Genomic DNA, 26,783 nt, shown 5'->3' with positions numbered 1-26,783 from the left:
GTATATCCATTCTGGGCATCTCTGATTTCTTCCCATTTATCTATTTCAGGAACTTCACCAGGCATGTTGTGTAGGTAGAGTTCGTCAATGACAGATTAGCTTAGTGTTTTTAATCACTTCTGAATACGTAAGTGTAATTAATTGTACTCACAAAGACACCTTGATTGCACCTGCAAAATCAAATGCTGAGTTCTGCTCTGCCAAAAGAGCTTATTTGTAATTTGTTTTTCCTTGGGTATGTCATCCATTCATGGTCTTTCTGGTGAACGTACTAGTCACATGCTAAGCTAAATAGTATGACAGAGTATTCATGTGTAGAGCTATAATCCTCTTCCTGTCTTGACTGAGCACAATATAAAATTCATGTGTTCCAAAGGAAATGTAATCAGCAGATCACACAGCCAAGGCAAAAGGATTCCACATCAGTGCTGTGAGCAGTGAAGCCCCTCTTAGCAGTCTCTCAAAATCAGAGCTGTTCATGTCTGTGTTACCTGTTTCAGTCAATTAGTGAGGGAAAAAAATGGTAGCATGGGTTCAACTTTCAGACCTTCATGCCTAAACATATAGATTCACATGTCATTTATGTTTTGCCTAGCAGTGATGCAAATTCCAGGACACAGGCCAAACAAGCAGCTACCTAGGGCAAATGAAGGGCAGAACAGCCATTTCTTCTTCTTTGAGAGGATCCTGGAGAACCCAGTTGGCTGCTTTTGATGTTCTTGTCGCCAATTAAGAGGTCAGAGTGAATGGGAGGCTGACTATGATAGTAGCTTCTCCTGGAGAAGTTTTTGTGACCTTTCAGGACTTTTTCCTAGTTTTCTGTCCCCTCTTCCAACCCTTCACATGCCTTGGTGTGCTTTTCAGGGTGGATTTGGTTCGGAGCCTTGTGCTGCAATTTTAATAGTAATCAGGAGTTTTGAACTGTTAGAATTCTGCTGTTTTGCTCAATTTCCATCACTCCTCTACATGTGAGAAATAAGTTTGAAATCAGGTATAGACAAGAATTACCTATATTCCATCATCAGGGATGAGCAAGAGACATTTTCATCTGGAACAGTACAGGATACAGAGCTGGGTGTTTATATTTATGATCTTGACCCACTCTAACTTCACACAGAGAAAACATCTCTCCAGAATACTCTGCTTTTTGGTATTCCTGTTGGCAGGCATATATTAGAATTTTCTGGGAGAAGTAAAGGAAAGTGAAGAAAACTGAATTCTAGTAAAAACAACCAGATTCACTGACTCTTAAACTGATGTTCTCTTGTGCACTGAAAAGAGACAGATTGCTTGGTAGTTCTGCAAGCCTTTGTCAACCTTATCCTGACACGATAGTGCAATACTTTTTGAGAAGGCCACCTCCAGACTCAAGATGGCACTTCCATCAGGAAGTTTATTTGGTCCTTCACCTCCTTGCTGAATCTGCAAGCAATGACCATTTATTGCTAACTGTGATGGTGGCAGAGGTAATGTGCACACCTGCCTGCAACAGGAACACTAGACTCTGGACTAAGGTCATCAGCTCATGTTACATGGGATGGTAAATGATCATTGCTAGTAATTCTTGATCGTGAACTACATTTGCCTGAGTACAGGCTGGCATTCCACATGGGAGGTGGTTTGAATTGCATTAGCAATTTCCTGAGCCACCTGTTCTCAATGGTTTGATGTTAGTAGAGCATGGAAATTAAGATAATTTAAAAAAGTTGTCTTCTTTGAAGAGTCATCTGAGATGTGGAGTATCATACATTGTAGAAAGGAGAGACATGCAATTGCAGATCATTTAGATCAGGCAATCACAGTATTTTCAGTTGTACCATTAGAAAGCTGGGTAACAAATTTACTCCTATGCAGACGGTCAGTGTAGAGACATCATACTGAAATCTCATGTTGGTTTAGTCAGCTCTCCCCCCAGCCCAAGTCCCATTTGAGGAAGTAAGTGGGGACTGAAAAAACTGAAGTAGGCATGCAGCTTAGATGCATCTAACACAAATGATCCACTTCGGTTCACAGTAGGAATTTCACTTTCTGTAAGCTGGGCTGTTTCATGATGTTTTCCACTTTGGTTTCTAAAATAGTCCCTTGCAAGTCATATCCATGCAAATATAAATAGTTCTCACTTGGAGTTGAGGGCTCAGTCCCTTTCAAAATTATTCTAGATTCTAAAATACCATTTTAGGAGCCAACAATTGAAATACTGGGATTTGATTTATCAAACAGACTTAATAATACATAGCATCATTCAGTGATTTTTTTTTGAGAGAGTTAATTCATTAATTTGGATAAGGCACTATGTCAGACCCAGAGGAAAGATATTATTGAAGCAGAAAATATAACTGCTATTGATAAAATTTTTCTAAAGTTTTTATACAGTTTTTATTAGTATTGTTGGGGGTTTGTTTGTTTGGTTTACATTTTAAATATCAAAATATCACTCCCAGCATGAGAACATTTGATTTTTCAATCTTTCCATGCTTGAAATAGCTGTTTCTGCCTTGTGGCTAAGTTTGGTCCCAGGGTTGACTATGATCTACCTTCAGGCCTGGGAAGCCAGTGATTCTTTTCCTCATTTTCACCTTCACTGTCACAGTCCCATGGGATGAGCTGAACTCTCAGCAATGTGACAGGGGTGAAGATCACACAGGCATTCTTTGTCACATACTTTGGCTTAAAATGAAGGTGTCATCCTACTTGAATTCTGCTGCAGTGCTGGTTTCATGCACAGCTCATAATACTGAAAGCCTGATCCAAAGCCTGTGAAGTCAACGGAAATCATTCAGGGACTTATGGACCAGACAGGAGGGAAGTACTTCACCACCACTGTTAGAAACTCACCTCCACCTCAGTTGCTTGAGGACACTTCATGGTGTTCATTAACATTTTGGCTAGGATTTTCGTAATCTTAATATTATCCCACCAAAGTTAGTGATAGGTTTCCTATTTGTTTTTGCAGGAGCAAACCTAAAACAAATATTAGGTGGAGGTGTTTTTTAAAAATCCACTCATTGATGACAGTCATCAGCAAGGGTAATGGATAATGCATTGGAGAGAATGACTTTACCTCTCATTTCTAGAAACAGTGGTCCATATTGTCTGGTGTGTGCACATTATGTAGTGATTTGCTTCAGCAGATATAAGACTTAATGGTTAAGTACTCTTGGTCCAGCACTTTCCACAGTCATTAAGCGTACTTTTTAAAATATAAGCATTAAAACCTGGTTTAGAACCACAGGAGATTCTCTAAATAGAGGTAGGTCAGCATTTCTAGAAAAAAAGTAATGCAGTATAGGTGTGTCTGAAGGAGAGGAAGAAAGCACAACAGCCAAAAAGAAGTCAAAGCAAGTACTCAGGTTCGTAACTAAGCAACATGAAATTCCTGTTCCTCTATCCTCTGTTTTAAGCCTATATTCCCAATAGTGGTCTTTCATAAAACTATCACATGTCTACCCTAGTTCACTTTCTGGCAGAATCTATTAGTTTTGTCTACCCATAATTTATCCTGTCTGTCTACCCGACTTGAGATTTTAAAAATATGTTTCATGTCAGGTAACAGCCCTGAATACCAAAAGTCTGCAGTAAAACATTAAGGTCTGAGTTTTTAAATATATTGTCCAGTACTGAGGGTGAAATTGCCCATAATTAAATGTGCACAGAATTGTGAGTACCATTAGTTACACTTATAATTAGACCAATGTACTTATAGTTACACTTATAATTTTAAAGACAAATTGAAACCTGGCTAAAAATTAGAGCCACCATCTCACTCTCCAGATGTCAGATTATTGTCAAACAGTTCATCATTGAATTAAATTAACCATTATTCATATATATATTTATGGATAACTGTTGGAGACTATCAAGTGGTAAAGCAAATTAGAAAGTGTATGGTATTGTACATAAGTGTTACATATATGTTTTATTTGAATTGTCAATCAAATGTTGAGAATTAAAATATTAAAAAAAGGTATTCATCTTTTCCTAAGCATTGGTAAAAACGTGGACACTTCAGCTGTTTACATGTGTATCTAGCAAGGTTACTCCATTCATGTGTCTGTCTTGAAAGAATAGAAAAAGCTGGGTGTACTACACAGGATTTGGAGACTTTTTGGTGTAAATCAATCTAACCCATTGTTTTTCAATCTCTTCCTTCCCTCCGCCCATGTCCTGTCCCTCCCTCCCTCTTGCTAGGGAGTTTTCCAAAGAAAGAGAGAAGGCTAAGGCTCGGGGCGATTTCCAGAAGTTACGGGAAAAACAACAGCTAGAGGAGGATTTGAAGGGATACTTAGACTGGATAACTCAAGCAGAAGATATTGACCCAGAAAATGAAGATGAAGGCATGGATGAGGAGAAGCCTCGAAACAGTAAGCAATTTTCTTCTGTCTCTTTCTTTCTCTCTGTGCTTTTATCAAGAGGGCTCTGCCCACCTGCTGTAGTGCTGATACGGCTTATAAGGAAGAACAAGTTCTTCCTGAGACTCTCACTATGCTTATACATGATTCCAGTTTAATGGCTGTAGGAAACTGTGGGAGGGAGAGAGACATGTACAATAATTGATATTGTTCTGCAGATCCTCAGTTTCACGTCTGTGGTACTGACATAAGATCCCAATATTAAACAGAGGAAAGATCAATACTTGCTGTTAAAGTCCACTACTGAGATAAGTTTTAAAATATACACCTGACTCCTATTCATTTATTTAATTGCATTTTGGTGTTGCAGGCTGTTTACACACGGTTAATTACTTTGAAAGCAAAGGTTTCTAGGCAAAGCAGTGCTACAGTATGGGAGAGGGGCCAAATCAACCCCGTTGTACATTAAGTGGGCCATCTGTAACTCCACTGAAATCAGTGGAATTGTGTTTGTTTTTGCCAGGCTGGAATTAAGCTCTCAGACATTTCTTGTAAGGGAATTACCTCTTATTCTTCTGTTCTGGAGTTCAGAAGATGTTTGTGCAAAGTGAGAACTCACCAACTATCTCTTCTTATTAGAAATCCTGAAGAATGAAAGGCTTGAAGAAAGCAGCGATTCCCTACCTTTCATTACCATCATTGAATCTTCTCCTTCCATCTCCTCTTTTACCAATACAGGCTGTGTAGCACTTCAGAAACACCTAGCAGTTATCGCTGCAGGTTGTGCACTTGGGAAATGTCAGAGTTGGAACCTTTAGACAGTTACACAGTTAATTGGCACTGGTTCTACTCTTAGCTTTCATTACAGAAATGTGCATTTTCCTAGTTTAGTTTTAGAAGAGAAGACATGAAACATTTCCCTAGAGATCACCCTTCCTACCAAACAAGCAAAACTCATGGGATGATCCAATCAGAAACATATATTCTAGTAATAGGAAGATTGGACATGGGAAAGTTGTGCAAGATCTGTATCTTCTCATGATCTTTTGGGGAGTAAGCGCGCTACTCCCTGTTGCTGTCAGAACTTTTTTCTTTCAGAAAAAAGATGTGGGGTCATCAATATCAGGTTATACACATGATACTTAGGTATCTGGACTTGAAGGAGTCACAGGGGTGACTTGCTCAGACTTTCCCTAAATCAGGTTGTTTTTATGCTGGTGTCTTTATAGGGCATATAGTTTTCTTTCACAATTCAACCTCAGTAGTCACTCAGAAATTAATTTATTATTCATGGCCAAAATTTACTACTCTGTGGCATATAATACATGGAACGTGATGTCTGGTGATCCAAATTAATTTATTTGTAGACAGAATTCCCTATTAAAAAACAAACAAACAAACAAACAAACAAAAACCACAAAAAGCAAATGCTACTGCAGTGGGCTCTGGTTGGTATACTTTCATGACATCTGAGTGGAGAGGCCAAGGACTTGGTTGCGCACAACTCCATTGAAGCCACCAGGAGAATTTCCCTTGACTTTGTTGGGAATTAGGTCATGTTTATCACATTTCCTCTTAGAGTCATGCTTTCTAAAGAAAAGTTGATCCATAATGAATGGTAAGGTAGTGTGATAAGAACTTGCCTTGGTTAGTAGCAGATCTGAAGTTTTTCCTTTTTAATTAACACAAAACTAATGCCACTTTGGTAAAAGAGTTGTGGAATATATCAGATGTAGATTAATTGCATGTGCTGTGGGTTGGGGTCAGTCCACAGTTGAGATAACAAGCTCCTTTTATGGGTGGTGATGTTAAGAATTTAAAGATAACATATCTTCAGCTTACTTTCAGTTCTCCCTGTTCAGCTTAATAAAGTGAGTTTTGTAAGACACAGTCTATAAAGTTAGCCCTCTTACATCTGACAAGTTGTCCAGAGTTTCTCACAGTTGGCTGTTAATGACAGAATTACATACTACTAGCAAACTAACTTGCTACCTGTTTCTTTTCCATATTACTAATGAATACAGTGTCTTCAATGCCATTGGTTCCAAGTGTTGAGTCTAAGGGCAGTGGCTGCTAACTAGTCCCTGGTAGACAATATGCCATTCTCTATGATACTGTGGCTTTGGGTCACATTACCAGGTTTTCTTACATGACAGACCAAGCTTGGGAACAGAAGTCTGCAGTGCCTAGCGCTGAACAGTAGAATTGCATCTCTTTTGAGAGGAATTGCTCAGGATGTGGAGGAAGGCTGTGGATGATTTTGGCCATGTACTGGGGCCAATGGTCATGCTAGAAAAGTCTCTGCACAAGAGAATAGCAGAGACAAAGCAAACAGGTCACTCCATGAAGTTTATTTGCCTGTTCTTCTGATGTATGTGCCCCATCTAGAGCAGGCTGTTGATAGCAGTATTTTCCTTAGCACCTCTGGCCTGCATCTATGAAGGCCAAATTAATCCTTCTAGCTTTGGTGTACTATCGAGTGCTGTACCTTGTTCTTCACGCCACAGGCTTTCCTATGGAAGTAAAGGTTCTGTGTGCTGCCATCCCCTGGTGAGGAAGCAAATAGCCTCTGGGTACGGACGGTAAAGAACAATACAACCTCACCCCACCCCAAAGTCGATAAAAATACCTGCATGCATGCTTCCACCCAAGAGTTGTGGAACTTACACTCTGGCCTTTTGTATTTCGTAAATCACATTCATTCTTCTTTTCCAGTAGGGTGTTGTTTTTGCACAATTGCAGGTACCATATTGTATAAGCTCTGTTATATTTCTTGATATTTATGAAGTTCAGTCTTTATTCACATGGCAAGTGAGAATGTATTTTCAAATCCAAACATCTTGCAGATATCCTCTTCACTTCATTGGTTGACATGCTTATCTGGCATGTATGTCACATGGGAAGAAACTCCTGATATGCTTACTCTACCTACCTGTGTGATTCCACATCTTCCTTACCCTACTGCCTAAGAACATACCTTCTGCAGAACCATCTCAACCCACTCAGGTGCTGGACACTAGCTCACAAACCAGCTCTGACAAGGTCTGTCTGCATTTCTGACGCTGAGTCATGTTGCAGCTGTGCTCCTCTAGGGCTTGATAGATCTGCTAGAAAATGGGTTGAATGAACACTGTGTAACCAAATCAAACCAAGAAGTAGAGACCCTTTCCTTAATAGCTTCAGCTTAAATAATACCTCAGAAAAGATACCATGAGTATGTGACAGGGTGTTTTGTTTGTTTTTTTGTTTTGGGGTTGTGGGTTTTCTTTTGTTTTGGTTTCTAGTGTGTTGTATTTTTTGGCATTCATGCCAGCAGTCAATCACCAATAGGGTTAAACTGAGGGAAAAAGATGGTATTAATTCTCTTGCAAAAACCATGTACAAAATAAGCTCCAACTATAAGGAACAGGTGGCACAGCTGTAAATGCTCTCAGGAATCCCTTTTGCTTGAGTGCTTCAAAGACATTTGAATCTCACCTACAAGCAGTGCTGAGCTTGCATTGTTGAGGCTCCAATGTCTTCCATGTCTTGTGTTTAGCTCTTGCTGAAAGACCTCAGTTGCCTCATATGTGGCTTCAGTGAGCTTTTCTGTCAAGTGCTCTTCAAAGCTCACTGCCTTCTGTCTCTAGTACAATGTCCTGAACTCCACTGAAGTGTATTACTGCCTTTTTCCAACATACTTTGTTCAGTGATTAATTAATTAATAATGTTGACTTTTAAGGTATCAGCCCTGAGCCTTTCAGACAACAATTAACTAAAGTGCACAGGACAATTCAAACCTCCTTACGCTGTTGGTTTATCTCAATAAACTTCAGGGGTTGCCTTTGCCTCAGTTATATTGTACTGATGCTCAGGAGAAGTGGGCTCCTGCCTGAACTCTGACAGTAACTCCTACCATTACTTTAAAGAGGTCACATCAGTTTTTGCTTCCTCAGTTTCCCCTTGGAGGCTGTTTGGTCATTTGGGGATTTTTTGTAAAGAATATCAGAAGAGTTTAGAAGTTTGATTAAAATATTAGAGTCTCACCTAACGTAAACTCTGAGATTCAGCAGTTTATACCATCTGGGCTCTGACCCAGGTAGTCTACCTAAACTGAATCATCCTAAACACAGATAACATGTTTTCAGTCTCTTCTCTGTCCTTGGCTGCAGAGGCAGGTTTTGCTGTCTTCTTACTCTGTAGAGAGGGTTTGCCTGCCTGTCAGCATGGGAACTGCCTCCTGTAAAACAGAGAAGAGAAGGTGGAAGGGAAGAGAAATTCGCTTGCATCCTCATTTGGTTTGACTGCCCATGACAGTCCTTAGGGCATCATCAGTCTCATTTTGTATATGCTACTGCTTTCCTGAAGCTGTCAAACCTTGCCCTAACTTTCACTGGGTGTTTACAGCCCTTAAAGAAATGGTCAACTAGTCCAATGACTACAGCAGTGAGTACCTTAGTGGAGAAAAGAGTAAGAAAGAAAGGTAAATGCAGCCAGAGTTGGACAATCTGTGCAGCCTTTAGCTGATGCTCTCCATAGCAGAGGTCTTGGCATTCTTCTGAGGCAGTTTATTGCCAGTCCTCTCTCACATGCATTGAGGGGCATTCACAGAGCAGGCTGAATTCATTCTCTGTGTTTTGGGAAGTACATGTTTAAGGCAGTTTTTCCTTGTTGTTTGCAAACATGATTTTGTCATTATGGCAGATGTGAGGTGGGAAATGTGAAAAGGCTTCTGGGGGCTGTTTGTGTTGATGGTTTTCTTCTATGCTCTTTCCCTGATGGGACTTCCGCACGGGAACAAAACATTAATTTGTCAGAGGAGAGAAACACATGTCATGGCACAAAACAGCTCCTGAATTTCAAAATTACATGATAGCAAAGAGAACGGTCCCTCCTGTTGCCATAGTAACTGGGAATTTGCCCCCCCCCCCCCCCTTTTTTTTTTTTTCTTCCTGAGAGTGATCTGGAACGCATCTGTGTTGTTGTGGGCAGAAGCAGGAAACCTCAGTCCAACCCAGATTCTCCTCCTATTGAAATTAATTGGCAAAACTCCTATTGACTGCACCGGGGTCAGGAAAAAGCTGTGAATGGGCAGGGAGAAGTAATTTGATGTTTCTGACCTACTCAGATTTTGCCCTTCCTCTGTTTCCTTCTATTTCAGTTCTATTTGGTGCTGCTGTCTGCAATGTGAGTATGACCACATTAATGTCAACAGAGTCCCTAAGAGTAACAGAGCCCACTGCTTGGCCTGGGATCTGATAACAAAGACATTCTGTGATTTAGGATAACTCATTCTTCTAGTTAAGTCATATCCAAGGTAGTACTGTAAATTTGATCTGATTTGCAAGTAGCTTACCTTACAAAACTTTAAAGTCTAATCGTACTCCAGGGCTCTGTTGTACTAGGACTAATGGCTGTAGATAATCAAGTTTTCATGTAACACAGCAGAAAAAACAGTACAAATCAATGTGTTGCCTATCAAAAGCATATAACAATACCTCAGATAGTACATTAAATAATGAACAGTGTGGGAAGGGGCTTGACTGTACGTGCAGATTTATGCCTCAGTTAAAGTGGTAATAAAAAGTGCCCAATTGAAGACAAAAAAAATACAGAAATACAGGCGGGTTCTAAAATATGTAAAAAAATAAGCTGCTTAAAAAGTAGTCGTCTTGAATCCTCACCTTAAGAGCAGTTATTGTTGTGCCTTAGTGACCTGTGGAAATGTTTAACATCTGAGTTCACTGCCTGTAAGGAACCAACTGCAACCTAACTTTTTGGTGGACCATAGATTTTGTCTCGCTCCTACAACCAGCGTTACTTGTGAATAGCACCAGTCATGACTACGCAATAGAGTGCATTTAATCACAGCCTTATGGGAGTCTTCTCTAGGAGAAAATGATTCTGAGACAGGGAGGAAGTTTTAAGCTGCAAAAGTAAAATTTTTAGAAGAAATTGGAACCTCTTGGACCATTAGAAATTTTGGAAAATCTGTGTCTTTCATGGAAATGCTCTGTGCTGCTGAACATCGGGCCAAAAAGGAGAACAGGAGGGCTGGTGGTTGAAACAGGAAAAGAGAAGAATTTGAGAACTCTAGAAATAGAAGTCTCAGTAATTTCAACCCAAACAGGGTTTTATTCCCAAGAGCTCCAGTAATAGTTTGACTCTATTACATAACAGGGATAAAAGCATGACCACCTTTCTCTAAAAGTTCAGGCTTTTTAGCATTTATCTATCCAATTCCTGTTGACTTGACTTCCTTTTGCAAAGTCAACTTACATACTACAAGGACACTCCGTTGATTTCAGTGAGGCTATGTACCAAATACTTCCCGTTGACTTGAATGAAAGCTGTCACTAAAGCCTGTGAAACCCGTTGGGAAAGTTAGCAGTTTTAAGCTGTTGGCTAGAGAACTTTTGTGTGCAGATCTAACCAGTATACCAAGATAAAAGAACACCAACTTGTTCAATTTTTACATTTAGTAATTTCATATGTCAGCTCGCTCTGTGGCCTCCAAATCATGTGCTTAGTGCACTGACAAAGAAGTAGCTTACTACTTTCAGCCTGAAAAAATAGCAAGGTGCTGTGGGATAATGTCTAAAGTAAACAGTTTGTAACAGGATTTTCAAAGACTTGGTTACAGGCTAAAATTTCAGGGTGGCCTAAAAAACTCTTGGTCCATTTTCTGTGATTAAATTTAATGGGGAATGGGGAACTGCATAGCTTTGGAATTAACATGGAAGATGCAGAGGAGAAAATGAGAGTATATTTACAAGATGCCTATTTTAAATACGGTCTTGACCATGACTTCTTACTCTATGAGCAAAAAGATCATGTACTGAGTTAATTTTTCTCTCCTGTTTAACAGAGCACATTTCAAACACACTTGAACTTGTCTGTTGACATCAAGTCAGTTCACCCTGATTTATTCTAGTTTCATCTGCAGAATTTATCCCAATGTATTTCACATACACGTGGAAGGACATGGGCAACTACCCCTTGACAGGCATGTATGGCTTGATATTTTAGAGGATTTTTGCCTATTGTCAAAAAGCAATTAAAAAAACCCCATGGGGTGCTTGCATGAGATTTGAGATCATCTAAGCAAAAGCTGTAAGAGGCACAGGCTGGAAGGTGAAACCTTTATCAGTTTAGTTCCTCCAATACCAGTTGGTGATTTGAGAATGTTATCATACAACCTGGTTGCACTTTGCTTTCCATGTGTAAATGTAAGGAAATAAAAGTCAGTGTTGTAAAGTCATTTATTATCTGTCAAAGCCTCATCTAAAGAGGAAGAAAGCACAATACTATCTACTTCTATCATTGTCCACAGATGTGGAAAATAATCATCTGGTAACTAAGAAAATATTAGCTGCAGTGCCAACGATTGTAGGCATTTCACAAGGGCACCTGATAGGTGTTTCAAAAGGAGTTTAGTAGCTGTGATAGATTTATTCTCTTTCACCTGGAAACAGAGGAATAAAATAAGTGCTTTTTGGTGTTCACTGCACCACTAGTTTCTTCCAGGGGAAAAAAACTTCATGTACTCAGCTGCAGAGGTTCCAAAACATGGTTTGCTTGGACAGGAGTGACAGCAACTCGCAGCTGTTTGCTGTGCCCAACACATGCTCTGTAGAAGACAGTCCTGTTGGCATTTTTCTACCTTAACAACTTTTGAAGTAGCTCATACATTGCTCATAATATAAATACTACAGTTTGAGGACACTTACTTAAAAGGCCTTCGTAAATGATAAGTCAGCTTTGTTTTTGTTGTGTGGTTGTTCTCTTCTTCACAAAGAAGCTCAGGTTGCAAAATGCTGCATGGGTTTATGCTACAGATGTCAAGCTTGTGTCTATAATTAGCATGGTGCCTAGAAAAAGCTTCTGGGACATTAGTTCTCACACTGGACTGAATCATTCCTGCAGTCCTTAGGCAAAAATCCTACTGAAGTTGCTGGGGATTTTGCCTGGGTAAGGAACTGGACCCCAATCTGTTTCATCTGAGGTCAGTAACAAAACATGCAAGTGTCAGCACTTGAAAATGTTTCCCAGTGTGAGGTCTTGATGTGCCAGAGGCTTCTCTGTGCTCACACATGACTTCAATATTGTGTAACTGTCACCCACCAAAGGGAGAGCATGAGATATTCAGGATCCAAAATTGCTTACAGGACTGAACAGTCCAGATAGTACTGTTTGCCCAGTGCATAATTCTACTGGATAAAATGCAGTTGTATCTGGCATGAATTTGACCTGCTGTCATTACAACCATTTTGCTTTCATAACTGTACTTTAAGGAAATGTGGGATCAGACCCAGATAAACTTTTATATCCTAAAAAGGAAAACCAACATATATCAGAAAAGAATGAGAAAGTATTTGTAAGGCTTCATAGTGACCCTGTAGGTAGCTGCAGTAGCAGAGTACCTAGGGCAATGATACTTGGTGATCTAGGTGAGAGAAAGTAAACCTGCCATTTAAAAGTGTTGTTTTCATTGTGTAACTCTGTGCAGCTGAAGTAACAAAAGAAAGATCATTCAGGGTGATTCTGCTTCCACTTTTGCCCCATGTTCCATCAATGTCAACAAAACTATGATGCCAACTTCTGACTTTTTGCTATTGGAATAAAACCAAAACTGAGAGCAGACTTCTTTGCAAGTCGGAGAGCAGACTTTTGTTGCTTTCTTTTTTTATTGTGAGTGAAAAAACAAGGAGGCAGTAGGGCCTTGTCCTTGATTGTTTCGTCTTTCTCCCCATTTCCAAGAGGAGGAAAGAAGAAATAATTAGGAAAAAAATAGTTTTCTCAACAAAGTGAAATTAAAAACTTTAGAGTTTAAGTTATGCTTAGAAATGCTTCATATACAACACTGATTTTTTAAAATATGTATGCAGGTTAATATTTAGAGAGGGGAGAAATGTTGTTCTGAGATCTTTTGTCTGATTTAAAGAAAAAGAAACAAGGCTAAACAATGTTCCCAAGGTCACCCATCCTCTCGATGCCAGTGCCAGAGTCTCTCACACCATTCTATGCCCTCTAGACCAGTATGTTGACCTTGGATTGTATCACATAAGGCATTTACAGATTTGATCAGTGTGGTTTTGAACTATTTTCCTTCTCTTGGAATTCATTGTAATCATCTTAATCACAGTAATAGATTCTTGTTCTCCTGAATGTATGGATGGTTCACTCTTTTTAAGTTAATCAACAGGTTTGGTTTTTATTAGTAATATAATTTAAGAACCCAACTTTTAATAAAAAGCAGCATTTAGGTTCATTTTTCTGTAGATTTCACAACCTCCCAGTTTCTCTTTTTCTGGCTGAAATGAAGCTTTGATCATAAAACAAAAAGCAAACAACCATTTGAAAACCTTCTGCCCCTTCTTTCTCTGCTGATAGTTACTGCTGAGGGTAGGTAAATCCCATCTGACCAAACAAGATGTAGAAGCAGTTTAGATCAAGCCTGTGTTTTATGTCGAAGCAGAGTGTGGAGAAAACAATTTGTTTCCTTTGTTTGAATGGAAAGCAAAAGAAGAAAAGGCTGCTGGTATCCAGGAAGCCTCAAGACAAAGCTGTGGCAAGACAAAGCTGTCCCAAATGTTACAATCTATAATTCTGCAGATTTTTGTTCCAGCATAGCATCAGAAGTCCTGATATTGTTCGGTGAAGTGGGAAAAGCATTTCTGGAAAGTAGAGCGGAGTGAGTCTTCAGTTTGGGGAAGGTGGGCCTACTTCAGGCATGTGTCTGACTCTAGCAGCCAGCTTCTTGAGTGAGTGCTGGTGAATACTGACAGCTCTGAGATAATTAACTGACCCTGAAAGGGTCACTGCAGTGAGCATCTACCAAATCTCTGTGCCACTGCTGCCACTTTTGCATGGAAAAAGGGAGGACAGTGTGGAGAGCAAACTCCAAAACTGTGCTAATTTCTGCCTACGGGCTAAATTTTTCTTCTTATTCCCTTGCAGGCATCAAAAGGTACATAAATTAGATAATCTCCCAGGCTGATATAGTTCATGTCTAGGAAAAAACTCCTCCTATGTAAGCCTTTTGTGACTGAAGAAGTTTTGTGGTGATCTACATGTGCTCTTCCTCTCTTGCACCTGAGGATCTGGCTCGTGTTGTTGCAACTTACAGTTTTTTCCATCTTCTCCCTTCCCTGACTCTTGTAACCTGGAGCACAAACAACAGTACACTGAGAACTGCTAGAGCAGTGATGTGTGACCAGCTACAACATATAGAGGCTGACATTAATGTTGATAGGGCATTAAGTTTATCTACTATAAAAGCTATTTCCCTAGCAAAGACTGTCTGGTGAGATAACACCTCTGTTTTGCCTGCTGGAAGAGAGACTTATGTTGATGTAGGAATCCTCTTATAGTGCTAATATGTTACAGAGAAATATCTTTGAAGGTAAGGCTTTAGAGGGAATCCATTGTTTATATAGCTGAGGAAGACACCTTTGTGCAAATAAATTAATCTCCATCTGCCCTGTTGGGCAGTACTTCTTGAAGCTGTCAAGATTTATCCACTGACACTGTGATTCCACTTCTCAAGATAGGACATTAGAGGAAACAGTCTGTGAGAAAACTGCCGTTGCCATACCTTATGATGGATTGAATGTGCTTTATTTCCCATGGTTAGAGAGGCAGGCATAGAAAGCATTCAGTATTGGGATCTTTACAGAAAATTTTAGGAAGAAATGCCACACACCTCCAAGCTGAGTATTTATGCAGTATGGCCATATTTATTTTTTTTAAGTAAATGCCTAACATGTGCTCTTAAATCTTTTTAACGGCACTTATAAAGTGGTTTTAAAAACTGCGGAGTATTCAGCAGTTCCTGTTAAAGTCTGTGAGAATGACCCACCATCAGTGTTTGAAAATCAGTTATCATTGCAGTTGTAGCCTTAAGAGTTTCTTTATTGAGAAGAAAGCACTGGTGAGCAGGACTGATAGCAGCTGAAACCCCAAAGAGTTTTTAATGTGGTGTAAAGAATGGTCAGGAGAGTGGCTGTGGTGTTCAGTAATGGTAGCTGAGGGACGTGGATCATGTATTTGGAGTTAGAAGCAACTGTTGGGGGTGACAATTAGTTGTATTACAGTAATGCCAGGTGAGATCAAAGCCATGGTGTGTCTGCCACTGTATATACACAAATTAAAAGTATATGTATATACTTTCTTTTTATGGGAAACCAAAGCTTTTATAGATGGGTTTCAGCTTCCTAAATATATTATTCTAATGCCAATTTAGACACTTCACGGTACTTGAGACCTCCACTGAGGACTGATAGATTAAGTAAAGCAGCTGGGGCTTGTACTCTTGTGGTATGATAGTTGGAAGGACATATCCCAGGTGGGATGTCAAAAATGCCATCCAGTGCCTCAGAAGAGGCAACTGAGTGTTGTTGGTTCAAATATGTGGAAAAAGTTTAGTACAACTAGAACTTTCAGTACAGATCTTGTAGGCTAAATGTCTTAAAAGTGTTCTTGGTAGAAGATTGTGATAGAATAAGCTGTAACAGCAATTGTTCTAATAGGAGCATTTTTCCCCCTTGGACTAAGTATGTATTCATCATGACCTACCTACATATCTCATCCCTTATGTATTTTATGTTATAACGTGACGATCCACGTGAAGGAAAATAAATACTGAGGCCCAGTCCTTGTATTCCTTGGCCCAGACCAAGGGCTCTGTGTGGGAAGGGGTCAAACTGGGAAGCTCTGAGAGGCTGAGAGAGGCGGGAGGTGCATTAGAAGAGCTCTCCTGGGGAAACTGTCGTATCCTCCACCTTCCTTGGCCCTGACTGCAAGGTAGCTCGAGTAGTCCATCGCTTTCTTAAATCAATTCACAAGCAAGCACGCAAGAAGGCAAAGATAATAGTACTTAGTTTTAAACGCAAGTGGGGTTAGAAAGCTGACCCTGCTGTTGTGAAGGCAGTGCAGCGGAGCAGCACAGTGAGCAGGAGCTGACAGGAGGTCTGCGGCGCTGTGATGTTGCTGCCGCAGAGCTCAGAGACGCGGAGTCTGGGCGACATTACCCAGCTGAACTAGTACATACGTTACCGCACTGATAGCCGGTGCTAGCGCGGCTGAGAACCGACAGCTGTAAATGGGACCCAGCCCTTTTCAGCGCTTTGGTGGGAAGCCTGGGAAGCTTGGAGCAGGCCCCAGCTCGGGCACGGCTCTGAGGGAGCAGCAGTCACACTCTCGCACTGTGCTGGCTTGTTTCTGCTTATTGGGTGAGAAACTTCCCATCCACTCCAGTACAGTCTGCTAATAGAATAAAAATCTTCAGTTGTATTTGCTCCTGGGAAGAAAAGCAGGACTCTCCGTCCTGGTTATCTTATAAGCATCATCAAGCCTGGAGAGGTGGCAAGGGAAGGAAAATGTTTCCAACTGGGGAACTGAACACAAAATAGCTGTGACACTGAGTCTGCCTGCTGATTACAGCATCTCTTCAGGTAGCAGGATTGTAGAGATAAGTCAACAGATTAGAGAATTGGCCTTTCAGATCTTGAGGCATAAATTCAAATTCAGCTTCAGGGCACATGGTTGTTTGTAGTGCTGCTCACATCCTCATTTCCATTTACAAAGTTCACAAACCTCAGCATGATCCATCTCACTTCTCCTTGTCCACTTGCGGAAGGACTGCAGTCAGACGTGTCCCTCTAAGTGCAAACTATAAAGGTCTTGTAGTGGACCCAACAGTAGGTAACACAGGAATCACTGGAGATCAAGATGAGGATCTTACCAACTACATTAAAATCCATAAGCTGAAGTAGCAGAAGGGTTAAGCATCAGAAGAAGGATGCAGTGGCAGAGCTGTGTGGATCCTCACAGATGTGCAGATCAAAATGTAAGTGTATTATCTAGCTGTTTGAAGAACACGAGCAGAATAACAGGGCTACGCCAGGTCACGAATGACTTACTTTAACACAGCTGTGTGAGGGAAGCTTGCATAACACCTGCCCACACTAAGCTTAGCTCAAGCTGTTGTTATCAGTCCCTCACTCTCCTGCATGCTAGAAGTATTTGCAAACTAGGAATCTATTATTTCAAGGCCACTATAAAATGCCTGTTTCTTTGGCTCGGGATAATTGACCTATTCTCAGTGCCCTACTCAAGAGGTATAAAAGCTTTAATTACAGTTTTGACAAGCTAACTTTAAGGGCAAAACTCTCTAACTTCAATTCTTTGCTTTTTTCCTGGCTTCACAGTAACACACAGCCTGCCCAGCTAGCATGTCTCATGCTTCTGACTCATATGATATTGTGATAATAGTGTCTAGTATCAGACTAGTCATTATGTTAGCAAAAGTGTCGGAAAGAACACCACATGCAGGAGCAGCAAGCAAAATCACAAGCATTTTATTTACTAGGCAAAGAAGAAATGTAGCAGACTAGGGTTTCAAAACATAATTTTATGCACATTTCAGAATAGGAGAGGTGAGTTCCATTTCAGATTATGAATCTGAATAGAATCTGTTCAGTGTGATCCATGAATGCAACCACAGGGGTCAAGTGTATTCACACAGCCCTGGCTCCTAAGTGACCTAGATCTGATGTGTGTGTTCCTGTACTTGTCGATCAGTGAACTGAATTGCTTGATTGTTTACCATCAAGGAAGGCATCATCCAGAAGCCTTCTCACACATCCCACATGAATACTGCTATTAGAAAATGTCTTCGCTTGCTGAGAATTAATCTGTCAGGCACTGCCTGTGCAACGGGAATGCTCAGATGTACAGAGCCTTGCTGCTTTCTTTTCTTGATAATATTAATGCTTAAATATTTTAAGCAGGTCACTCCTAAATTAAGTCTTCCCAGATGCAGGAAGCATACACTACCCTTGAAGGTTGAACAGTGGTATTTCAGATGAAAATATTCAGTCGCTTGTTCTTCCCACAGTCCCATCACCTGTGACCCAACCTCTGCCCAGTTGCCCTGCCTGTCCTTTGAAATAATACAGCCTAATTTCTCCCTCACATTCGCTTTTCCTTTTTTTGTGATGTTCTCCCAACAAGGACCAGCCTCCAGGAGAATAGTTTCCTTCCTCTATACCAGATATAATCCTCAGAGAGACCTTCCTTCTCACTGGCACAATTCCTGACTAAGTTCCCTGGCTGCAGGGCTGTATGAGCTCCCTCTGGGAAAATGTCCACTATGAGCTACCAGGGCATGACTCCCCACCCGCTGCACCATCCAAACAGTCCCTACTGTCCTGACATACCATCTTATGTACTGTAGCTCACAAGTTGTAGGCCACTCACTGAGTTTTCAGGTCCTTGAAATGACTTGTGACAGGCAGGAATGTTATAAAACAGCCGGAGCTGGACCTCAGTCACTTTGAAGCTTAGCAATCTAGGTGGCAAGCAACACTCCCCAGAGAGTTTCTGATGAACTAAGCAGATTGAGTTGGAACTGGCTCTGTAATTTTTTTGCTTCTTCTGGACTCTGCAGGGAAGACAGATTCACAGAGCTGTGAACTGAAAGAACAAAGATGCTTTTGCTGAAGTAGAAATCCTCATCAAAGTTACTGGTTCACCACTCAGGTGTATATTTGTATAGGTGGGCAGATGCAGAAGCTCCCCCATGCACAAGAATTTCTGGAAATGCATGGCCTGCTTTAAAATCACATTTGTGCTTGAAAGTTATGTGATTTTCATTAATAACAATGATAGTGATATTCATTAATAATAGTGTTAGTGATTTTCATTAATAACAGTGTTAGTGTAGCATTACGATTATTAGAGGTACAAAACCGATCAAAGCAGGAGGGATTTTTTATCTTTTAGTTGTTGATTTTACTGTCTTGAGGGTACTTTCTTTGTGGTTAGTTATTTTGTTCATGATCAATGTTTGTATTACTTCATAACACATTATCTACAGTGTTTGCGGCTCCCATACCCCCATTTCTAAGGCGCCTGCCAGACCAGCCTGCAATAATAGAACACTTCTGTTCAAGTGAAATGCTCCTCCTTGTTCTGTCCATGTATTTTTCAGGGTAGATTCAGGTGCATTTGATGGCACTGCTGTTTGTCCTACCTTCTTCTGCTAAAAATCATAAAGAATGAGAGAGAAGTCTTGCAGAACCATCCAGAATGTGCTGTTGTGATCTGTTCACCACCACAAAATACTGTTGAAAGAGTCATAGATCCTCAATTGTTTTGCTTTTCATTTTTTCCTTCCTTTAAAAAAAAAAAAAAAAATTGCTTCACAATTCTGTGGGGAACCAGAGGGGTTGCTAAGAAGTAGCAGAACTGACACCAGAAACTTACGCTATAAACCGTGTCCTGGAAAGTAAATGCCTTGCACTTTGGCACATTAGTTGTTGCTCCTAGCAAGGCAAACACTACAAGTCATTTATCAGACAAGAAAACCAGTTTAGGATGTCATAGGAGGATCCAGATGCAGCAGAGAGTCATCTTTCAAGATCTGTTCTGGTAGCAGCTCTGTCACCCTGTGACCCAGCCCATCTGTCCTTATCCAGGCACAGGGATTAAGAAAGTTACTTCCATTGCACTTGCAGGCAGATACTCTGCAGTGAATGGACTCCCATCGTAGACTGGATGTTTGCTCAGCAGTACAGCCAGTTACCCAGGCAGAATGCTCCTCTTGCCCTTTTTAACAGAGTTAGACTCCTTCCTGTAAAGTCTGCTTTCGGGTGAGTCCTACATCCTGTGCTTAGCAGATATTTGGGATATCACAGGTTATGCAAAGAATACCTTTGCCCTTCAGGCAGGGAAATGCAAAGAAGATTTTAAGTTCTGCCTTTCAAATACAGAACAGAACATGTGTGAGGCTTGCAAAGGCTGTCTCTTGGCAGGGCCAGGAGTTTGGCTGTGCCCGTTATGTGGTCCTCTGTGCAATGTGTATTCCACTCACCAGCTGAAATGAACAAATATTTGTGGAATGCAGCATATTACTGTCAATATTGCTATAAAAAGAAGAAAAATGGCAGCTCTTTAAAGTAGCTGAGGAATTTGTTATACTAAAATAAGTCCCAGGAAGATTAATTAGTAGCAAGGTGATGCATTCATAGGTGTGCAGTAACCTGCATGTGGTAATGACAGATCTGTTAATCACATGCCTGCACAATTGATGTATATCACTAGCTTTCCTATTCCCCTTTGTGTATGGTACAAATTTACTTAGCCAATGGCTATATCCCCTCAACATCAGAGGATGTGTATGTGCATATGGTGACACTCTGGAAGGGGAGAAGGACATGTAAAAGCAAGTCTTTTTATCTAAAATATATACATTATAATTTATATTGTTAAATACATAGTTTACCTATGAATGAAACATTTGACAAAACAATACTTCATCTCAGTATTGGCAATGTCCCTACTTTCTACTGCTATATTCAGTAAAACAGTGCTACACTGCATCAGTCTTCTCTGATGCTGTACAATGCCCAGCCTGGTTTTACAGTAATGACAGGTTTTATTACTGTATACAAGCTGCAGCACCTTTGCTGCCAGATCACTGGTGTAAAGATCTTCTTACCTACAGCCTTTTTCTGTTTGACTGAAGTGGATACAACTGACAATCACTTTATGGCTCTTTATTACTATTTTAGATTCTGTGGCTGACCTTGAGTGAAAGTGTGAGTCAAGCTTGCTTTCCTTGCAAGTGCAGTCATTTGTACGTAACCCAAAATTAGGTTTTGCAAGGTATATATGTTACATGTATTTAATGTAATATTGTGTTTATAATACTGTCCGTATCAGCATTGGCGCCTGAGCACTTGGTATGCATTTTCCAAGTATTTTCACTATTTTTCTGGATTTTTTTTTTTACTGTGCTAGATTCATTGATGCATTCTGTCTAACTTTAGGAGGTATGTAACCACCAAGATCCTACATATAGTTCAAGTTCCCTTTCCTCTTCTCCTGTAAAAGCTTTCCTATTGCAGAACTCCTTTTCAAAACAGAAAACACAAGAGCTCCCCAGTCATATCTGGTATATTTTCCTGACAAAATCAGGAGACCTAGAGAAAACTAGTCATTTACCTCTGCACAGTTTATTTTCTGCATGCTGCTTGCATTTAAGAACATATTCACGGATTGTTCCCCAGACACTATGTGCATGTAGGAGAAAGCAAGCTGTATCTTATTTAAATTAATGAATAAGATGAATGAGTGCAGCATTTCCAAAACAGGCAATGAGAAGAGGAAAGCTAGGCAATATTCACATATTAATTAAAATGAGAGCTCTCCAATGAAAAAAAATATGAGTCAATTGATATTCTGACAGCTGCCCATAGACTCATTCATGAAATGATGGGCGTGAGAGGCACCGCGGGAAGCAGGGTTTTTACTGGAGACAAAGTCATTCACTTGATGCACATTCTGTTAAAGGACGCAGTCTGGATATTGCAATTTATTCTTGTTGTGCTTGATGGAAAAAGAAATCTTAAATCCCAGCTGGAGAATTCACAGGACTTCTTTGCTCTTTAGATGTGCTGTATAGTTCTGCAGAGTCCCACTTGGGAGACATTAGCATCAGTAATAACTATAGTACTTAGTGCTTATTGTAATGTGTTTCATCTGCAGATCTCGGAGAGATTTGCAAGGTGAGTGCAGAATTATAATCTCCTTTTTAGAGAAACTGAACAGAGACATAGAAAGTCTTGGTCATATGGTCAAGGTGACACAATAAGATGCAGTGTTCATGGAGTGACGTCAGGTCCTTCTGACCTCAAATGCCAGTGTGGGCAAAAAGGGTGATTTAGACCCATATTTTGCAAAATAATTCAACACCAATAGAAATTGGAGTGTTGGAGAAATTGGAGTCCAAGTGAGCCTATTAGAAAACACTATCAAGTGTCCTGTTGCTTTTCTTAATGTGAAAATTCACTATGGGTCTTTTTCAATCTGAATGAACATAGTGTTGGATAGTCACACTGTCACACCTAACCCAAGGGCATAAGGTAGATGCCCAGACTGTCCATGCAGTTGAGGCATACATCAGCATGACATTCAGAAAACCTGTGATAGGAACCTATCTGCCTCTGTAGCCTACTTCAGACAGCTAAATCAGAGACGTGAAATCAGACAATATGAATAATCTCTGATGTATCCAGTTCTAAAACTAATGCCCAGATCTGCAAAGTCATGTAGTAATGTGTTCCATTAAAATCTGTGAAAAGTTTATGCTTTGTATGGTTATGTTTGTGGAACTGGGCACCCTTTGCCCAAACATGATCTTCTCTGGTTCTTAAATTGTCATAGTATTAAAGTGAGATTTAGCAGCAAGGGTGGCAACATTATATAATCCATGTGGATAAATCTGAATATTAGAATTGCTTCCACTGCTGAGATGACAAACATTTCATAAATGCAAGATGCAACAGTGGTAATGATATTTCTGAACTGGGAGCAAATATTATTCTCCAAGCGTGTAAAGGAAAATTATCTCAGGGCTACACATAAGGGTATTTGCTTGTGCCAGCCTTCTGTTTCAGTGGTTGGCTGTCTTTTGGCAACCTGCCATCTAATAATTCATTGCATGTCCATGGGGCATTCTGTTGGAGAAGGGACATATGTTAGTGCAAGAGTAGAGCTGATATCAATGCTTGATGCCAGTGACACGGAACAGAGGCTCTCAAAGGGTCTTGCACATCTGCCTGTCTAGCCAGTCACAGACTGCAGACTCTTTGTCCTTATTTCTGTCTGTTGGGTCTCAGAGCTAGAATTAACATAACATGAAGCATTTTTCAGATTTATTTTTAAGGAAGCTGCTACATAGCTTTTGTTATTGCTTTAGCTGCTGCAGAAATGCTGTGTAAGTAATACAAAATTGGAGTTTAGGTAGTCCAGGAGAAAAAGTCTACATTCAGAGATAAGCCACACTGTGGCAAGATGTAAGAAGTGCAGACGCTTCAGAAGCAACTGTAGGGAGAGTATAAAACCAACCGGCCCTTGTGGTTTGCACGGTGTTGAAACCATGAGATACTTGCATGTCTTTAAAAAGTTGTTTCACTTCCCTTTAAAAAAGTTGCTATGCTACCTATAGAATATGTAACTAATGGGAGGTTTCATCAACCAGAGTGAATTATGGATGTGATGATAAATCCAGAAAAATAGATGCCCATGTAAGTAAAGCCACCATGATTTGCGCCCAGAACAGGTACACTGGAGCAGGATTCCCAGAGAAGTTGTGGATGTACCGTCATTGGAAGTGTTCAAGGTCAGGTTGGACAGGGCTTTGAACAACCTGATCTAGTGACAGGTGACCCTGTCCATGGCAGAGTGAGGTGGACTAGATGATCTTTAAAGGTCCCTTTCAACCCAAATCATTATATGATTCTGTGAAATATTCTATGGGACCTGTCTCTGTGTTGTTGTTAGTGGTTGAAATTATACAAACCAAACAGTGCTGGTTTGGTTGAAGTGAGCTGCTCACTTCATACACTCATTGCCCTGTTAGCTGGACTGTGGCTTCTGGTATAGTCAGGCAAAGGCAAACTGCCTGATAGAAATGCCTTGTCACACCTTTAGCAATCCACTGTCACTTAGGATGGACAGGTGTGGGAATAGAGTTGTTCTCTACTGTCAAGAAGTCACCCGTATACATCATTGGTGTTTAGTCTCTTGACCTAACATTAGCCTTAAGGTATTAGGTGAGCAGTTGAATAGTATGTATAGGGATCAGTCACTGCCTTGCCCATACTGCAGTTTGGACACTGAAGTGCCTTCAATGTGAACTATGTGGTAGAGGGAAAATTTAATGGTCTGAATGAAGACTGGGAAGTGGGGAGGTGGGGTCCCTCTACATCTGGCAGAAGCAAGCCCCCTGGGTACCTTTGATTTGGTTACAAATGGTAGTTTTTTTTAAGTTGACAGGGAACCACTCCTGCAGGAGTGCATAAGTCACTGAACACACATGGCACAGGACACAAGGCACCAGGATTTCCAGTGCTAAGTCACTTTGTGCCCAGGTGGGAGGAGATCTGCATTTGCCTCTTTCTTGCCTTTGTCTCAGCTCCCAAAATTACAGGGAGGAGGTGGCCATTGAGATGGCATAGTCTGTATACCATCGTCCTAAATATAACTCTGGTCTGGACTAGAGCCCACCATTTAGAAAAAAAAAAAAAAACATCTCTACCTGATTAAAACATTCCTGTGGTGGATTTACCACCAGCATTCTTGGTACATGGTTCCAGTAATTAATTACCTGGACTGCAAAAAATGCCTGCCTTGTTTCTAGACTGGACCCGGGGTGTGGGCATGAGGTCTGTGTCTCTGAGTACTGAGCCAGATAAGAAAGCTACCTGGGCAGTATTTGGTCTACTTCCTCTCATGTTCAGCCCCAATTTATACACAACTTTTCGGCAGCATCTTCTCTTTTCAGGATTTGTTAACTGGCTTGAATGAACCTCACAGCATCTGCACACATGATTACCCCTTGATATTGAAGGGGATGTGAGGCGCCAGGTAGTAAGTGATTGCCCTGCTGAGAGCATACCACATTGGGGAATACAGTACTGTTCTCCTGTCTGTCCTGACCTTTAACTTCTAGGCTGCCCTTCTCTAATACTTGATACCATCTTAATACTTTTTATAGTCCATAACATTTTCCATCAGTGCAGTGTAATAAATGCCTGTGAGCTAGTCAAGCTAGCCTGAACCACAGGAGTCTCTTCAGGCCATGTGTCACTGCAACTACATCCCTCACTTTACTTAAATTTGACTTTCTGCAACAGTAACATTAGGGAATTGGGAAGTACTTTCTAGGACGTCTCTGAGCATGTACCTCTGATCTGTGTGGGCTTGGGACCTCTGTGCATAATAGGCAGAGGATCAACATTAATTAATGCCATGAAAAGCCATGCAGCAGCAGGGTATCAGAGGGCAAATGACAAATGTAAACTCAAATGGAAATCATGAGACATAGTCTAGGGGTATACTAGTTTGGGTAAGGCAGTGTACATCTGAGTGCTTGATGAAGGTTGTTAGTCTCTAGAGGCAGGGAAAGACAAATGTGATTACCCCAGCAACTTTCCTTTAACAGCTCTGACGGTTTTGGAATAGTTTCTAGATATTGGAGCAGTTCAGGAAGGAAGACAAAGAATTTCAGTCAAAGATATGCTAGTCAAGATTCTGACCCTAAGGGTCAGGGGATAACCTGGGGACACACTGTGATTGCCTTAGTCTCCTCAATTTTAATAGGTCAGTCAAACAGAAGGGTTTTGCCATTGATACCACTGGAAAAAGGATTTGACTCATAAACTTAAATTCAGCAACTTCATTTTTCTCAGAAGTCAGATATAAAAAAAAATCAGAAAGCAATGAAGAGTTACCCTCTGATGATCTGTTATGATATTTCATACTTCCGTATACCTTTGTTTTTCATTTTGTACTTTTAATTCTCATGATGAAGTTTTCAGACAGTAGTGGATGTCATGTGTAAGCTGAGTTCCTTGTTTTTTTCTTTTGCCTGTCACTGGCTGCATGTTCTCTATTGATGTCTTGTTCCTGGTACTTGACACTGACCATCTTGTCTGTGAAAGGAAGCACTCCAGCTGGCTTGCCTGATAAGAAGAAAGGAAAGTTTGCTTGGTTTAGTCACTCCACAGAAACCCATGGTAAAGTTCCACTGCACTCTGTGTCCACACTGCGTATATCTGTGTGTGTGTCTATATATCTCTATACAGACTGACATATATTATAGCTCTCCATACTCTGCATGTACATGCCTTGCTTTTTCTATTGCTTGTGCAGTGTCCTCTTCATGCACTCAAGATAATAAGCTGCTCTGCAAATCAATCTCTTGCTAATGTCTTTCAAATTGTTTTCCATTTGCAAATAAGCTCAAATATGTCTTGAAAGTGCTTTACCTCATCTTCAAAGATGACTTGCAAAATATCAATGTTTTGGTTTTTTTCCTGAAGGGCTTAGTCTGGACTGAAAATTTTAATTATGAATGTTGTTTTTATCTTACAGCTTACCTGACTGTTTCATGTACATCAAAATATGATTTCGGTTGATTCCTTAATTTGTCTTTCCAAATAGACAAGATTATTAAAACACCTAGTCTTTGTAAAGAAACAGGCACCATTAGAGTACCATATTTCATAGTCATGTCAAGAGTGCTAGAAAATCCATTATTTCATATGGTCCTAAGAACACGGCACAAGAATTTTAGATTTCCTAAGACATATATTGTAGGCACATGAATTGTTGGGATGGGATGAAGGAAAGATAGTTCATTTCGAGGGACATTTCTACCATAATATTTCCAAAGCAGGAGCCCAGAACCTTTTGGAAGAACCTTCTGATATCTTTCTAGCCTCTGAAAGAAGACCTGGTCCCATGGCCCGTTAAACATCTGCCCAATTGACATGTGGAACCTATTTATTCTACGCTGCCTCCTTTTGCACCAAGGACCCACAAATGGATATGTGCTTAGTACTGAGTAACATATTCTTATAGGCTAGTAGAAGCCTCTCTAAC

The 26,783-nt window shown here is 40.4% G+C and overlaps 1 protein-coding gene across 6 annotated transcripts in view; it reads left to right on the top strand.

Annotated features, from left to right (window-relative positions):
• Nucleotides 1–26,783, top strand: part of CACNA1C (calcium voltage-gated channel subunit alpha1 C) — a 498,678-nt gene that overhangs the window by 345,179 nt on the left and 126,716 nt on the right. For 5 of the 6 annotated variants that reach the window (XM_032986290.2, XM_032986289.2, XM_032986291.2 and 2 more), the window contains exon 4: nucleotides 4,189–4,361. The exons of the other annotated variant lie outside the window; for it this stretch is intronic. In XM_032986290.2, the coding sequence (XP_032842181.1) occupies nucleotides 4,189–4,361 (173 nt within the window). The remainder of the gene's footprint in view (nucleotides 1–4,188; nucleotides 4,362–26,783) is intronic. 6 annotated transcript variants of the gene reach the window in all.

This window comes from Tyto alba, unplaced genomic scaffold (assembly GCF_018691265.1).
Source record: "Tyto alba isolate M040663 unplaced genomic scaffold, T.alba_DEE_v4.0 Super-Scaffold_21, whole genome shotgun sequence".
Taxonomy (NCBI): Eukaryota; Metazoa; Chordata; class Aves; order Strigiformes; family Tytonidae; genus Tyto; species Tyto alba.
Note: the sequence above shows the minus strand (reverse complement) of the source record. Positions and strands in the feature narration are given on the sequence as shown.